Genomic DNA, 15,583 nt, shown 5'->3' with positions numbered 1-15,583 from the left:
TTGGCGCTTCGGGAAAGAACCCGTTGGCGCCGTTGCATGTTTACTCGCCAAGCTCCGATGAGCCGAGGCGTAAACGTGGTTTTTAGTGTATGTAAATTCAAGTTAGCAGACAATGGTAGTAAAAATTCACAGATAATAAGTGTGTAGATGTAAAACTAACAGGTTAAACGTGATATACGAAAATAAATTTGTATTAAATTCAAGTTAGCACAGAAAACAGTGTATTAAGCATAACGGGAAATAGAAATTCATTTAAAAAATAAAAATTAGTATTCTTATACTTACGTTTACGTTATACTTATATGTATTTTCTCTAATTCATATAGAATACTAATATTTCTTTTACAAGTGTCATTTTTCATTATTAAGTACTTTGCCTGTTGATTGATGTATTTCGGTAACAGCCATGCCCATGTAATAAATTAATGAATGCATGACCTTTAATATATCCATTTTACATAGTTTTAAGTATTTTTTTTTCCAAGTTACTTGCATACAGCTTAAAGCATTTTACGTTGCAACAAATACCTGTCCTTTTTCATGATATATTTCACAATACAAATAACCTTCAACAGTAATGAAATTTTCTTCAGTAGCATTGTTAAGTTAAAATTTTATTATTTTAAAATTATTTTAGGATTTGGAAACCTCATGGTTCTGCGTGCTTACAGCTGTTAATAATTAAGAACATAACGTGAACAGCATGTTACAAATTAGCATTCACCCCTCCCGCCATATTTTCTTCCTTTGATCTCGAACTGACGAGCCGAGAACCGGCATCTTTCGACGAAAACTTCTTTAATTATGCGAAAATATTTCTATCTATTCGTTGTTAAAAAATTCAGAAAAAATAACAATAAATAAGAGAAGAATAATATAAATCTCCAAATGCGAACAACGACAACCTTCGCACAAGCGAATAGGATGAATTAGCTAGGTTACCAGGTTTGAACTATTATCGCCAAAGTTGGCGATGTTTACATTTACCGGGTTCTCTGCGGAAGTGCTTCCTAAATATTAACTACTGAAAATATTAATGTTTAATACATTAATATTATATTCTGTAATTTAAAATATTAACCTTTTGTAAATTTCATTACTCATAACATAATAATTGCTATAAATTCATTTACAGTAGTGTTTCAAGAATTTATCATAGCAGTTCTAGAAATGTTGAAAATTAGAGAAAGACTGTTTACTCTGATCAAGAGCTTATTTTTTAGGATTGTTATTTAGTCTAGATCGGGTTTTGTTGACAATCCGCCATTTTTTTCCCGATCTTCAAAGCCGGGTCTACCTTGGCGACCTACGTTTGTCGCCAAATCAAAAAATCGCCAAAAGGACCAATACTAAAGCTGTTCCCCGAATTTCCTTATAATTAATCATACATGGTATTAAACTCTGAAATCTTAAAATTATACTTAATTGATTTAAACTGCAGTATTGTACACTGCAAAAAATATTTTAAAGCTTTGTTTAGTCTTTTTGACGTTCTTTCAATATCTTTAGTATTTGTAGTAACTAGCAAAAAGGAAGATTGCTGCTTAAGCACTAAATGCTGTCAAGATATATCAGTACAGTTGCTCACTTACTTTCCTGTCAGTTTAATGAAATTTTTATAGAACTTGAGATTAAAAAAAAAAAAAAATGTGTGTTTTTTCAAAACAGTTATAAACCATAAAATTTGGACAATCATAAACTTAAAATTTTTTGTTGTTGCAAAGCACTGAATAATATGTTCCTTGGTTCTTGTTATGAGTTACATGTAAAAACGTTCAATTCTGAGAAGCAAGAAAGCAAGTCTCAATACAATTTAAAATGCCAAAAAGTGATTTTTTTTTTTTTTTTTTTTTTTTTTGTGCAATGCATGCACATATGTATATTAAAAAAAATAATAAGTTGGAGCAGAATATAATTTAATACTAAAAAAACTTTTATGTAATCAGATAGTTGCAATTAAGTTTCCATTTAAATGAGAATATTTGTTGATTTGATTTATGTGATGATAATGGATTTTCAATCTTAGTTTTGGAAGTACTTTGAAATTATGCAATGTGGATATTAGTTATAAAAATGGCTTTTTTATTTTATGTTTTCACTATTTCCTTAGAAACTGCACAGTTAAAAAGAAGAATATTTGTAAATTTTATAATATTGAAAGATGTTCAAAGACAGATCTGAATTTTACTAATTTTTTTCCCCATTAAATAGGTAATTTGTCAAGATAAGGGCTCATTATTACAAAAATTATTATCACAAGCTCATTATTACATGATTATTTTACTTCTGTTAAACTAATATATTGTTTTTTGGGAACTACTCTGATATGTGCCCTCAAAATGCCAAATTTCTCACCAAGTATTTTTGGCGAGAAACTCCACGCTGCCATATTGCTATCTAAATTTTTTGTCTACATTTCGAATTTTAAGCCTAAAATGTCTCCAAAAACACGGTTTTCGTGAATGCAAAAACCACGTTTTGAACAGACAATTTCAGCTAAAAATCCGAAACAAAAACAAAAAAATTAGATAGCAAAACCGTGAAGTTTCTAACCAAGATTATTTGACAAGAATCCATGTACACAGTGATATGTTTTAACTTAAAAAATGGCACCATCTAGGCAACGAACGAATTTACGAACTACGCACACCTCGCTTTAATAAATTAACATAACAACAATAAATTTCAAAGAATACCATGTACACAGCGTTCTGTTTCAACTTAAAAAAACATCTACGAATTGCACGATTCAGACGGTACGCACTAATCAACAAAATAACTAAAATAAATTTCAAACAATTCAAAAGTAAACAACAATAACAACAGAAATTCATACTAAAAAAACAATGAACATAACATTCTACAAAATAAGAACAAGAATAAAATAAAATGCACTTACCATTAATACTTTTTCGAACAGCAGAAATACCACTTTCATGGCGCCTTTAACATACCGCCACGTAATCACTATCGTATTTATATGACAGCCAGACACACTATCCAGAAAATTCATACTATGGTTCACAAATAAATAAAATAACAAATAATCACAAATCCCTACTTCTATCATGCACAGCCTCTAAAAGTAATCTCCCATAACTTCTTTCCACACCTCCAAATACCCATTGCCCCTCAACAGGATGGCCACAACGATATTTCCTTATGCCGAACTTCAATTCAACAATTTTCACCATTAAATCTTTCCCCCCTAGCTTCTCAGACACAAAGCATGACGGAAACCAACGAACTCCAGCGAAAGATTTTTCAACGTCAACAGGGTTGCCATACAACACACAATCGCGCCAAAACCCAGCGCAGAACACATATCGCCACATTTGGTGAAATTAGGGCATATATCAGAGTTGTACCGTTTTCTGTGCTAACTTGAATTTAAAACAAATTTATTTTTGTATATCACATTTAATAATTTTACATCAGTATGCTTAATATGTATGAAATTTTACTTCCATATGCTTAATATATTGCTTTCTCTGTTAATTTGAAATTTAGCTCATTTATTATTTAACTTATTTTGATTATATGCACTAAATATCATGCTTATGCAGCTTACTTCCATGTGTTTTTAATATCTGATAACCTTATGCCGCTCATTGTTGACGTTGATCAACTGTTGGTGAACTTCGCGAGTAAAACTGCACCGGCGCTAATGGGTTCTTTGCCGAAGCACCAACGGGTGCTTTTGCAGGAGAAAACTCTTAATTTTTTGCTTGAGTGAAATCAGCCTAGCTTATCATAATAATTATTTGTCATCTTTCACCAGTTTTAGTCGACTCGGTATAATTTGTTGAAAAATTATTTGCCCTCATTTCAATTCCAGCCAACTCAACGTAGCTTGTAGAAAAAGTCAATAATGATGATTTTACTGCTCTATTAATTTGAAAGTTTCATGTTTCAAATTTTCAGCCTTATTTAGCTTTTCAGTACAAACTACATTTGCCAACATTTTTTCTTTCAATGGACTCATTGCTGCCTGTTGAAAAAATTAACATTGATGGATTTACTGCATCATTAAATGTCACCTGTGCCCATAACCAATGTAGCTTAATGATAGCGTTTTACAGAACAAGACAAACATTTATTGTGATAATGAATATACAGTGCACTCTACTTCTCTCTGACAAACTTACATGAAGGAACTGTGCATGCAGCAATGCAAGCAACTTGTGTGCTTCCACTAAGAGGATCAGTGGTAATTACCAACACCATCATTAGTTATGAAGAAAAAATGGCTGTTTGTTAGCAACTGTCAGGTGATGTAATTTATAACTAAAATTACATATTAATGATTTGTGCTTGATACTAGTGATTCAGTATGTATTCACTTATATTTAAAATTGATCTGTTTTCTAATATAGATGGCTCGAACACAAAGAAATAAAGCCACCATGGGTCATCTTGGATTGCTGAAAGCTCGTCTAGCCAAACTGAGGAGAGAACTTATGACACCTAAAGGTGGTGGAGGTGGACCTGGTGAAGGTTTTGATGTTGCCAAAACTGGAGATGCAAGAATTGGATTTGTTGGTAAGTTTGATATTTATTCTTTAGGTTAACTTTTATTTATAAATATGTGTATTTGATCTGTTCTGGTGTAATAGCCATTAGCTTCAAAAGGGTTAAAGTTGAAAAGGTGTTCTGTCTTAAACATTTGATTAAAAAACATAAAAAGTTAAAATTTTTGCCATTTTCGCTATTAAATGTATTTGCTGTCCCTCCCCCCTTTTTTTTTGAAAAAAAATTTATCAGAGTTTTAGTAACATTAAACATTTTACTTTTATACATAGGTTAGGGCAAAAGTCATTGCAACTATTTTTTTTCTTGAAGATACCAGTCCAGTTGGAAAATGTGACATATACAGATGAAAGGGCAAGGTCATAACTACATGTGTGGACAATGAATAGCACTGAAATATCGTAGCACTCAAATTTATTACGGTAGTATACAGGGCAATATGGCCTTCATTGTGCAAAAGAATGATAACACAATGCACATAAAGCTGACATGACAAACCTGGGCCTTAAGACCCTCAATGTAGTGCCCTGCTACTGTCACCACACGCTGCCAACAACGTGGGAGGCACTGAATACCATCAGCCTCAGCATTTGCCGCCCCATGTGTGAATCGAGTCATCTGTTGGCGCACAGCATTAGCAATGTCCTCTCGTGTTGCAAACCACCTACCATGAATTGGTTCCTTAATTTTGGGAATGAGATCAAAGTCACAGGGCGAAAGGTCAGGAGAGTACGGTGGGTGCTTCAATTCTTCCCATTCCCAACGTCGGAGTAGCTGCCATACACACTGTGCTTAATGTGGTCTTGCATTGTCTTGTCGTGCAGAATTATTGCACTGTCCACAAGATCCAGACATTTATCCCGAATGCCACGTCATACCTGTTGCACCAGGAAGTCCCTGTAGTACTGTGCGGTCACTGTTCTGCCATGAGGAATAAAGTGGCAAACAATGACACACCTGATGTCATATGCGACGATTACCATCAATTGGCTGAGGAAGGATTCTGACAGACCTTCCGCTGCCTTGGGATCCAGGATGTTGCCACTCCGCAGACTGATGTTTCAGTTCTGGTTTGTATGCCCTGGCCCAAAATTCATCGATTGCAATTATTCGTAACAAGAATTGATTGTCGTTCTGTTGCCAGCGTGCAAAGTGGTCAGAGCATATTGCATAGCGCACCCACCTTTGAACTTCCGTCAGTGCATGCAGTACCCACTGCGAAGTGATTTTGGATAGCTGTAGCTCATTATGCAATATCCTGTTGATGGTGCGTTTCTCGATGTCATTTGCCCTCTCTAACTCGAGTAACATCCATCGTCTGTCTTCATCCATGAAGTGCTCGATGATGGCACGTGCCAAGTCGGTTCGCACACTCACCAATCTTCCCGAACGTTGCTCTTCACTGGTTGACACACGTCCTTGCTGAAACTTTCCTACCCACTGTGCTACTGTATGATATGGTAGGGATTATTCCCAAGGGCTTCTACTAATTCACTGTGACATTCCATCGCATTTCTCCCTAGGAGAATGGCTATTTTGATGTAAGTGCGCTGCTCAGCACAGGTTACTTTCATCTCGCACGACATTCACCAACTGACTGATTTCAGAGCCCTTACTACCACAGAGCCATCTGTTGTTCTGCATACACACTATGCCTACAGAACTTCCACACGACACATATACATTTTGTGATCTGTTCACATATCTACAAGAAAAAAAATAGTTGCCATGACTTTTGCCCCAACCCTCGTATTTTAGTTAAGAATATTTTTTCTAATTACTGTTACTTTTGTATGTACTTAAAAACTGTACTGTACATAAAAAAAAATACATCAGACATGTGAAAAAGAACCCAAAACCTTAGTTACTGTACCGATTCTATATGGGTGATCCATGAATCCAATGAACTGGAAGTTGATCTATCAGCACTATCCTCATCTTCAGGGCAGTTGTTTTTATTTTATTCGGCTTATAATTCCTTACTAAATGTAGTATTTCATCTCTATGTACTTCATCTTTGATATGATTTAAATCAAATTCCTCATCATTGTAAATATTATGAATACACATCAAATAGTTTTCTGGTTGCAATTTTTTAATTTCGACGTAATGTATGCTTTACACATGCGCGCATTGAAAGGAATGTTTAATAAAGTAAACAAATAAATATTAAGCTTTTTTTTTTGTGAATTTTGATACCCTTTAGATCATAATTGCTCTTTATTTCATAAATTATGGTTTCATATTTTTAATTTTATAATTTCTGCGTGTCATCTTACCAGATTTAAATTGATGATCTATAATCCGAAAAACCCCTAATCCGGAATCGCCGAAGTCCCGACGAGTCCGGATTAAAGACTTTGTACTGAACTAAGAAGTATCGGAGCCGGACTGTGATGGAATTTAAGCTCTGAACAGATGGCAAATAAAAATGAAGTGGAAAGTCTTAACAATGTAAAAACTACCCTCTTAGAGTGCTTCTGAAATGCCACAATGTCGCAAGAAATTTTCATCAAGAGGCAGCAGAATTCGCCAGAATGCTGGTTGAGAAGTTTGTCACTACCATTGGGTAGCTCACAAGATGGAAAGAAAGAAACAATATTGTATTTAGAAAATTACTTGGTGAGAAACAAAATGCAGATTCTAATGAAGCCAATAATTGATTGGGCAAGAATTTAGCCAGATTTTTGCAAGAATACAAACCACATAAAATTTGTAACACTGATGAGACTGGTCTTCATTATCGAGCCCTACGTCAGCATACTGTAATGCTTAAAAGTGAATCATCGGCTGGCTGTAAAAAAATAAAACAATGTGTTAATGTATTAATGTATTATTAATGTGTAATATTAATGGAACAGTTAAAGAGACTTCATTATTCATCTGTGCAGGCAAAAACGCGTGTTGTCTGAAGGGCATTTGCCTGTGATTTATTTCAGCAATAAAAACAATAAAAATGCTTAAATGACAAGTGGTATTTTTAGGGATTTTTCTTACAAAGTTGGATAAAAGTCTTCAGCAAGAATAAGTGATGCTCTTGTTATGTAAGTGTGCTGCCCCATCCAGCTATTTCTCATTGAAGAATATGAAATTCCTTCTTTCTAATATAACTTCCATTCATCAGCCATTACGTCAAGATGTTATTAAAGCATTCAAGAGTCATTACAAGAAGGAAGTGGTTTAAAATGTTATTAATGAACTTTTTAAGACTGATGCAGTTTGTTCTTCTAAGGAAACTATTAGGTCGATTTCTATCTTAGATGCTGTGCATGTTATTTTAAATGAATGGGATGCAGTATCTTTGCAAAGGATTTCAAATTGTTATGAAAAAGGCCAGTTTCCATCCAAAGAAAATTTTTAGAAACTTTCAAGATGTGCCAGAAGATATACATCATGAAACCTTCCTCGAATATTTGGGAATCAATGAAAATATTCAAACTTGTTACAAAAAGAGTGATGCAGAGATCATTGAAGTTATCAGAGAAAACAAAAGAATTTGTGAAAATGAAGGTGAGCTTGAAGATGAAAATCCCGATCCTGTACCAACAGCAGCAGAGTCAAGCATCAAAAATTCTGAGAAGAATGTTGAAACTTAAAGGTGGAGGTACAGAAAGTTACAAGCAATGCCATGTCTTGGAGATCACTGTTAAAAAGCTACTAACAAGAAATATGCAACAAACTCGAATGGATAAATTTTTAAATAAAATTTGATATGCTTACGTATTGATCTGTGTAATATGTTGTAATAATTACAATTTTTCGAAAATAAGACAGCTTTTGGCATCCACGTTAAAAACTAATGAAAGTTTTATTTTAAAAAGAAGTATACGTAGCTTACATATTAAACAGCATATCGAAAAAGATTATTAATTTCAACAGCAGGACCATATTCAAAGAGAGAAAGAGGTTCAGGTATGTGACCATTTCATTCATAAAAATGTATTTAAATTTTATATAAAATAAATCTAAAAAATTTTAAAAAGAAATTTTTTTTAATAACACTTTCCCTTCCCGAAAATGTCGAACCTTGTATCTCTAACCAAAACGAAATCCTGCATATGGCCCAGCACTGCATATAAAACTTATCTGCTTTATAAAATTAAATAAGGTCAGAACAGGCATGATCATATTAAGTGGTACCCACTGTACATTAAACTGAGATTAAAAGTAGCAGTATTTAAAAATTCTGTACTGAAAAAAGAAATTATGTAAGATTAAACAGCAGACATAAAAATGGCATTTAGCATAGCAAAGAACATTTCTCCTTCGGATTACATGTTCTGACATGAATTCAATTAAATAAAAGCCTTGAGTGTTGTTGGAAACTTGGTGTTTATTAGGGTATTTTGCTCTATCCCACTAGTATGCAGCTGATTTGCGTCTGACACCCAGTGCCTGGACCAGCGAAAAGACCAGCAGGATTTACTGTGAAATATTCCAAATCCGAAATAGTGAGACTCATTACAATAAGAAAGTTCTTTTTATCAATGGTTTTTACATTATCCTAGAAGTACTCAAGAGATGGCATATGATATTCAGTGTCGTGATCAATGGAATGATTAAAATGATTTACTGTGAAATATTCTAAATCCCAAATTGTGAGATACATTACAGTAAGAGAAATGTGGGAGAGAAACTCATAAAACATGAATTGCTTAATTAACATTTTCATACTGTATTAACAATTTATTCAGCAAAGCATTTCTGCCCTTTTATGGACACCTGTATATATTACTTTTTTTGGTACTTCTATATTACCCCATCAACCGTGAAGCTGTTGCTGAGCGGCATGGTTTAGCGCCAGTTATGCATAAGTGTGACATAATAGCACATAAAATCTCTACATTCATTTGAGGGAAACTGATCATGAAGTGACTGATTCTCGATATACCATGTTTTGTTTTTATAAACAAAAATATAAATTAACTGTTATTGCTAAATTTTTTCTTCCATTTAGAAAAAATGACTAACATTTGCAATCTGCCTTCTACAGAACAATAAACATGAAATTCTGTTCAAAGTTGTGGGACTCTGTTATCAAAAAAGTCTGTATTAATGGATACAATATAGTTAGTTGAATATGGCCAACAAAATGACGGTACCTGCGGGAGAACAAAATTACGTCCAGAAAGTTTATACTCATAACATTGTGAACAGAGCTTCTGGTAAGATCAGAGAGCCTAACAAAATAGTAGAGATTGGCAAAAGCCTTTTTATTAAGCATGCCAGATACAGATTGTTTATTAAATAGACAGGTGGCAGTTCCTTTAGAATTCTGCAGGAATAATCGGCATACTTTGGCATGATTTCGAACAATTTTCTTGGTTTGATGGTATTCATCTTCCTGATTGACTCAATTACCCTTTTCTCGTCATAACTTTTGTTCATTATGTGTTTAAGGAAAAAGGAAGAACAAAATATCTGGTATACTCGTAGATTATTGGAATAGCAAAGCACACAAATGCTGTCTGTCTAAGGGCCTAAGATTTGCCTTTGTAGAGGAGTTTCTTAATCTTCTGACTGACACAGGGTTTCACTAAGAAAACCTAAATTTCCAAAAACTCCATAAGGAAGAGCTATTTTCTTGATTTTAATGCTAAAATGCCCTTCTTAATTTATACCTATATTTATGTACTTTTAATGTATTGCCTTAATTTCTTGGACAAATTTCAACAAGCGCATATATGTACATTCTTACAGACATCGCAAAAAATATTCTAGGCCTTGCCTGTCAGAGGGTTAAAGGAACTGGTTCGTGGTATGCATGGAAAAATGAAAACCAACCAGCATCCTACCTTCTCATCTGAATTTCAACCCAGGATGAACTACTAGCATAGTGTCTCATTTTGACTTCGAATATCAAAAGAATTAGCAATGGAAATGAGAGCAATCAGTTATTCAATGAAAACATCTCGTTACATCACAAACAGTTTATTTATAAATCTAATAAGGGACAACTCTAGCTTCATCATCTCAAACAACACCTCAAAAACATAAATGGCATAAGATAAATACTCATTAATTTCTTAAAATACATGTGAAATGGAACTCAAAGTCCATTTTTCTTTTTTTCTCATAAAAAGAACAAGCTCAAAATGTAAATATAAAAAACCTCCACTGTTGCCACATGTAATTTTCTGAATTACATTAAACAAAGATAATATTAGGTTGAGTTTCAACTTGACATCCTCCTACCTAAGTTAACTTTTTACCTTAAAAATTTAACTTGTAAAAGAAAATTCGAAATAATTCAGAAGTTGTAAAAGAAAGTTATAAATAGTTTATAAGTTGAGTCTGTTAGTTACTTTGGTCGTACGACCTGCTTTAGATTTTTGAATCTGAGGTTCAGGTACATGTACATCATCAGAGGCAAAATTTTTACAAGTTTTGTCTTCCACATTCTCGGTTGAAAATTTTTCAATAATGGGATTATCGTTGGATACTTCAGGTGGGTACAATCTTTGAATTGGTCTTAGCAATTGTTAACTGTACAGATTTCGAATACAGATGCTTCTCATAGTCTGTTTTCTGGAGGAGGCGTAGTACAAGTTTCTAGCTTTTTTACAGGAAATCTTCTACACACTGTGCATTGATTAGTGAGAGATCTCACAGTTTTACAAGCATTCAGAATCCAAAATCTCTCTTCATTCTATTCTGGACAGAGGCATTCCGAGCTTTTTCTCTCGCTAAAACATTGGAAGAATTGGTCCAGAAGTAAACTTCTTCACTCCATATCTCGTATAAAATTGAGGATGAAAGTCATGATGCTGTAGTAGCTGCAAGTAGTTCCAATCTCGCGATAGTAATTTCTCAGTTGGTGCCGCTCTACTCCTGGCTTGTATCAATTTAACAGAATCAAAAGTTTTTATTTGGATGAAAGTGGCCACGGCATAAGTATGCTTACTGGCATCACAGAAAATATGTACTGAAGTATTTTCACTTGCATTCCTTGAACCAAAATATCTGGGAAAATGCACTTTTTCTAAATTCATTTTTCAGCGCAATTATTTGGTGCATTTTTCTACGTAGAAGAATATGGTGTTTTTTACCACAGCAAAAGCAACCAGCTTTCAAGTTACATTCCTTAACTGAATGTCCAGATTTTAAGCATAAAAAACACGTGCGAGATTCTTGAACAACTGACTCCCTCTGACTTAAAGGTATTTTTCTTTCTTTTAGACATCTCCAGAATAACGTGAATTAGAACAGAATATGCTTTCTTATCTTATCTAATCATTATTTCCTATCTTGTTCATTTGCGGTTTTGCAGCTGAAGATGATGGTTCGGTAAAACCATCGAAACTAGTCCTGTGAAAATTTTGTAGGTATAACGCTGATTTTTGTTGTTTGACTTCTGAATTAGAATATGCTCTGTTTTGACACTTGAGATGAAGTTAGAAGATCTGTTGCACTAGGTATATTTGGAAACTTTCCACTCTCAAATTTGTTATTGATCACTTTTTTCTTTTTGGAAAAATTACTATATTTTACTTTGACTTTTGACTTTGAAGTGTTGAAACTTTGAGTGACTAGAAAAGTGTGTTCTTCAGCTTCATCTTGTAAAAATTCTAAAATACATTCTAAATCACTTTTCTCAGTTATAGTTTTACTTTAATTTGAATCATCTGGACTGACTTCTCGAACTCTACAATGAGCAGATCTGTAGCGTTCCCAAGCAACAAGAGTTTCTTCAGGTAACAATAATTCAACTGCAGGAAATAACATGACGGCATATTTTTCTCTAGTAACCATAGCTGTGGAGTTGGTAGAAAAAATGACAAACTCTGACTCCGACTCCCTCATATATATGTATGTAAACATATACACATGGGTTACAGCTTATTTTTTTTTAATATAAAAGGAGTAATAGATGCTGCAGAAAAAAATTGATAGCATAGCAAATTATTTATATTAATTAGCATTTATTGTGAAATGCAAAAACTGATATTAGTTACTTCTAAGAAACAGTATAGATTCGGCAAGATCTTCTTTGGTGGAGAGCCATAGATCCGATTTGTTAAACGTCAGAGCTGAGAATAGTCTTACCTAACTAACTTGAGTAGGAGGAAAAGCTGTTACTGTTAGAGGTACTTCTTTTAACTTTTCAGGATAGATTTTTTAGTTCTAAAAGAGTTCTCTTGCAACCACAAACATATTTCTCTATTTCTTCAAAGGCCATGTAGAAATCTTGTTTGTATTTTTTCATTTTTATATCTAAAGGCTCTTGGTTCTTTATTTTCATTCGCTTTGCCTTGGCCTTTACAATATTATTAAAAAATATTTCTCAAAGTCTAATTCATCTCTGGAAGAGGATAATAGAGACTCAATTGCAAAGTTTGCAGTTTGACTCTCCTGATTCAAATTCTCGAATTGTTTTGAGAATAATTTCATTCTTACTGAAAGCTCATATATGGCGTTCTTTGCCATTTTAATTCGTTCGTCATCCAAGAAAATCTGGTGTTTTGAATCTACATATATTGAACTCAGCAAGATCTCATTGTCTAGCAATCTAGTTTCTCTTTTCTTGAAGAAGCTCCATTTCGGGACAATTTCTTAAAGTTCTATATAATCTGGTACCATCTTCATTAATTTTCATTCCTCTAAAATGGCAGATTCTCAGTCTAGTTCGTTTGTTCACAGACGACCAGGCTTCCATCCGAAGGTGAAACCAATCGGAATTAATACCTGATCAGCGAAGGTAAAATCTACTTGTATAAACAGCAGCCACCATACTAGGTGAACTGCCAGAACAGCGACACTTATTTTGTTTCAGCCAAACTAAATTGTTTCAAAAATTAAAGAATATGTAATGATGACATCTTTGCAGTTTGCGCGACGTATGTACAAATGATATATTACATAATCAAAATTTGCATACGAGAGCTAAGCAGTTACAACTGCGTCAATCACGCATATCTGTTGGTCTTCCTTAATAGATTTCTCTTTGAGTCTATATCTAGCATTAGCCCTCTTGAAGATGCTATCTCGTATTAGCTTCTTGAAGAGTGGCGGGGATTAAGTTGTTGAGATTTCTTTGCTTTTTAGCCAGTTCTTCGTTTCCATCGATTCCAACATGTGCAGGTATCCATTGCATACTGCATGTCTTTCCCATCTGGTTGATTGTTTCTAGGTATTGGTGCATATACTGAGTGAGCCTAGAATGTCCTTGCAGTATTGCCTCTAGGGCAACTTGAGATTCGCATTAAATTACAAGTCCTCTGGCTTTATCATTATCATTTAAATCAATATAAAATCTCAGGGCCTCCTGTATTGCTCATAATTCATGTGTGAAGTTGAAAATGATGTTGCCTCATGCACCTTTGCCAATGTTGTCTCATTCATTTTATAAATGCGAGTAAAATTCTGATAGCTTTAAATTATTAAAAATATGCATAGTTTTTCCAATTTATTTAATATTAATATAAAATTAATCTTAATTAATGTATTTAAAAAATTTAAGTACACTGGTAGTAATGTATGTAAAAAAATTGCTTTCAAAGAGGTCAAAAGTAAAGTGATCCGCAAAACATTTTAATTTATAAAATTGGTCCCCACTTGAAAAAGGTTTAATTTTTATGCAATTTGAGTGAATCAGATTTTGTTTATTCTCATATCTCATCATCATCGTCATCTTATTTTTATTTAAGGTTGTCATTTCTTATTTTTTGCATAAAGTTTTTTTAAAATTTCAGTTAGAATTTTCATATTGTAAAAGTAGCTAATTTATAATATGTTTATCTTCTAAGTAATTACATTGCTGAAATATTTTTCTCTGTAGGTTTCCCATCTGTAGGAAAATCAACATTAATGAACACTCTTGCTGGTGTTTTTTCTGAAGTTGCAGCATATGAATTTACAACATTAACTACTGTACCAGGTGTTATAAAATACAAAGGGGCAAAAATACAACTTTTAGATTTACCTGGTATCATAGAAGGAGCCAAAGATGGAAAAGGTAGAGGACGACAGGTTATCGCAGGTATATACAGTTTTTGTAATTGCACTGAAATATGATACTATGCAGTTGTCATGGTACATATTTTGTACTTTTTCCCTTTTTGGCTTTGAAAAATGTTTTGATTTATTTTGGGTGTTTTTAGTTGCCAGGACATGCAGCTTAATATTCATTGTATTAGATGTGCTAAAGCCCCTTGTGCACAAGCGGCTAATAGAACATGAATTAGAAGGATTTGGGATAAGACTGAATAAAGAACCACCTGGTATTGTACTAAGAAAGAAAGATAAAGGTGGTATTAATTTGCAAGTCATGGTAAGTAATGCATTTCTCATATATTCTGGTATTTAGAAAAATAATTGCAGTGATTGAATAATGTAGGATTTTCAGGAATATCTCTGCATGAGTTGAAAATTCATTTAACCAAGCGTCATCTTTAACCATCTCAGCGTTACAGCAGGAAAATTCCGTACAGAAGGCTGCCTTCTATATTCATTACACATGAAAATTTCTGCTAACTTTTAATGTACCTGATTTCGGTTTACATGCATATTGGAAGAAAAGGAATCAAGGTACAAAATGAGAGTCATTTTTAAATTAAAATCAAGAAAATACCACTTATTCATGACATTTGAGGAACTTTGAAATTTCAGGCCTAAACCCGTAACGCTCGCTCGGATTGGTGTGTCAAGAGAATTTTATGTTGTAGAATAAAATTATTACTGAACTTTGTATAATATCCTGAAGTACTAAATACAACTGTAACAATTTACATCATTTTTAAAATACCTATCCTAAATAATGTATTTGCATTTATTTAAAGAATTGAAAATTTATGCTATTTATTATTTTTGTTAAATCTAACTTTTGGAATACCAAGTAATGTAGTATGTGCTAAAAATTATTGAAATTGGAAGGATTTAGCCACTGTGAGGCAAATATTAAATGAATTCTAAGCATTAATAATAAATTATCAAGATTAAGCATAAAATAAGTGGAGGTCATAAAATTAAAACTTGAACTAAAAAAACAATGCAATTTTTAATTAATATACGATATGATAAAAAATGTAACAGGAAGTGTGCAATATATTGATTT

At 33.3% G+C, this 15,583-nt stretch overlaps 1 protein-coding gene across 4 annotated transcripts in view; it reads left to right on the top strand.

The window, feature by feature from the left end:
• The window catches only part of 128up (GTP-binding protein 128up), a 32,127-nt gene that overhangs the window by 2,733 nt on the left and 13,811 nt on the right, over window positions 1-15,583 (top strand). For 3 of the 4 annotated variants that reach the window (XR_015044182.1, XM_035360533.2, XM_085827355.1), the window contains exons 2-4: window positions 4,377-4,542; window positions 14,309-14,509; window positions 14,631-14,800. Coding sequence is in view for 3 of the 4 variants with exons in the window: in XM_035360533.2 (XP_035216424.1) it covers window positions 4,377-4,542; window positions 14,309-14,509; window positions 14,631-14,800 (537 nt within the window). In the remaining variant the exon portion in view is untranslated. Of the gene's footprint in view, window positions 1-4,115; window positions 4,272-4,376; window positions 4,543-14,308; window positions 14,510-14,630; window positions 14,801-15,583 lie in introns of those variants that run through there. The other variant, XM_035360540.2, reaches the window with a different exon arrangement.

This window comes from Stegodyphus dumicola, chromosome 1, assembly GCF_044657685.1.
Source record: "Stegodyphus dumicola isolate Sdum_Otavi_A_Nest chromosome 1, ASM4465768v1".
Lineage (NCBI taxonomy): Eukaryota > Metazoa > Arthropoda > Arachnida > Araneae > Eresidae > Stegodyphus > Stegodyphus dumicola.
The sequence above is the reverse complement of the archived record's forward strand: the minus strand, read 5'-3'. Positions and strand labels throughout refer to the sequence as shown.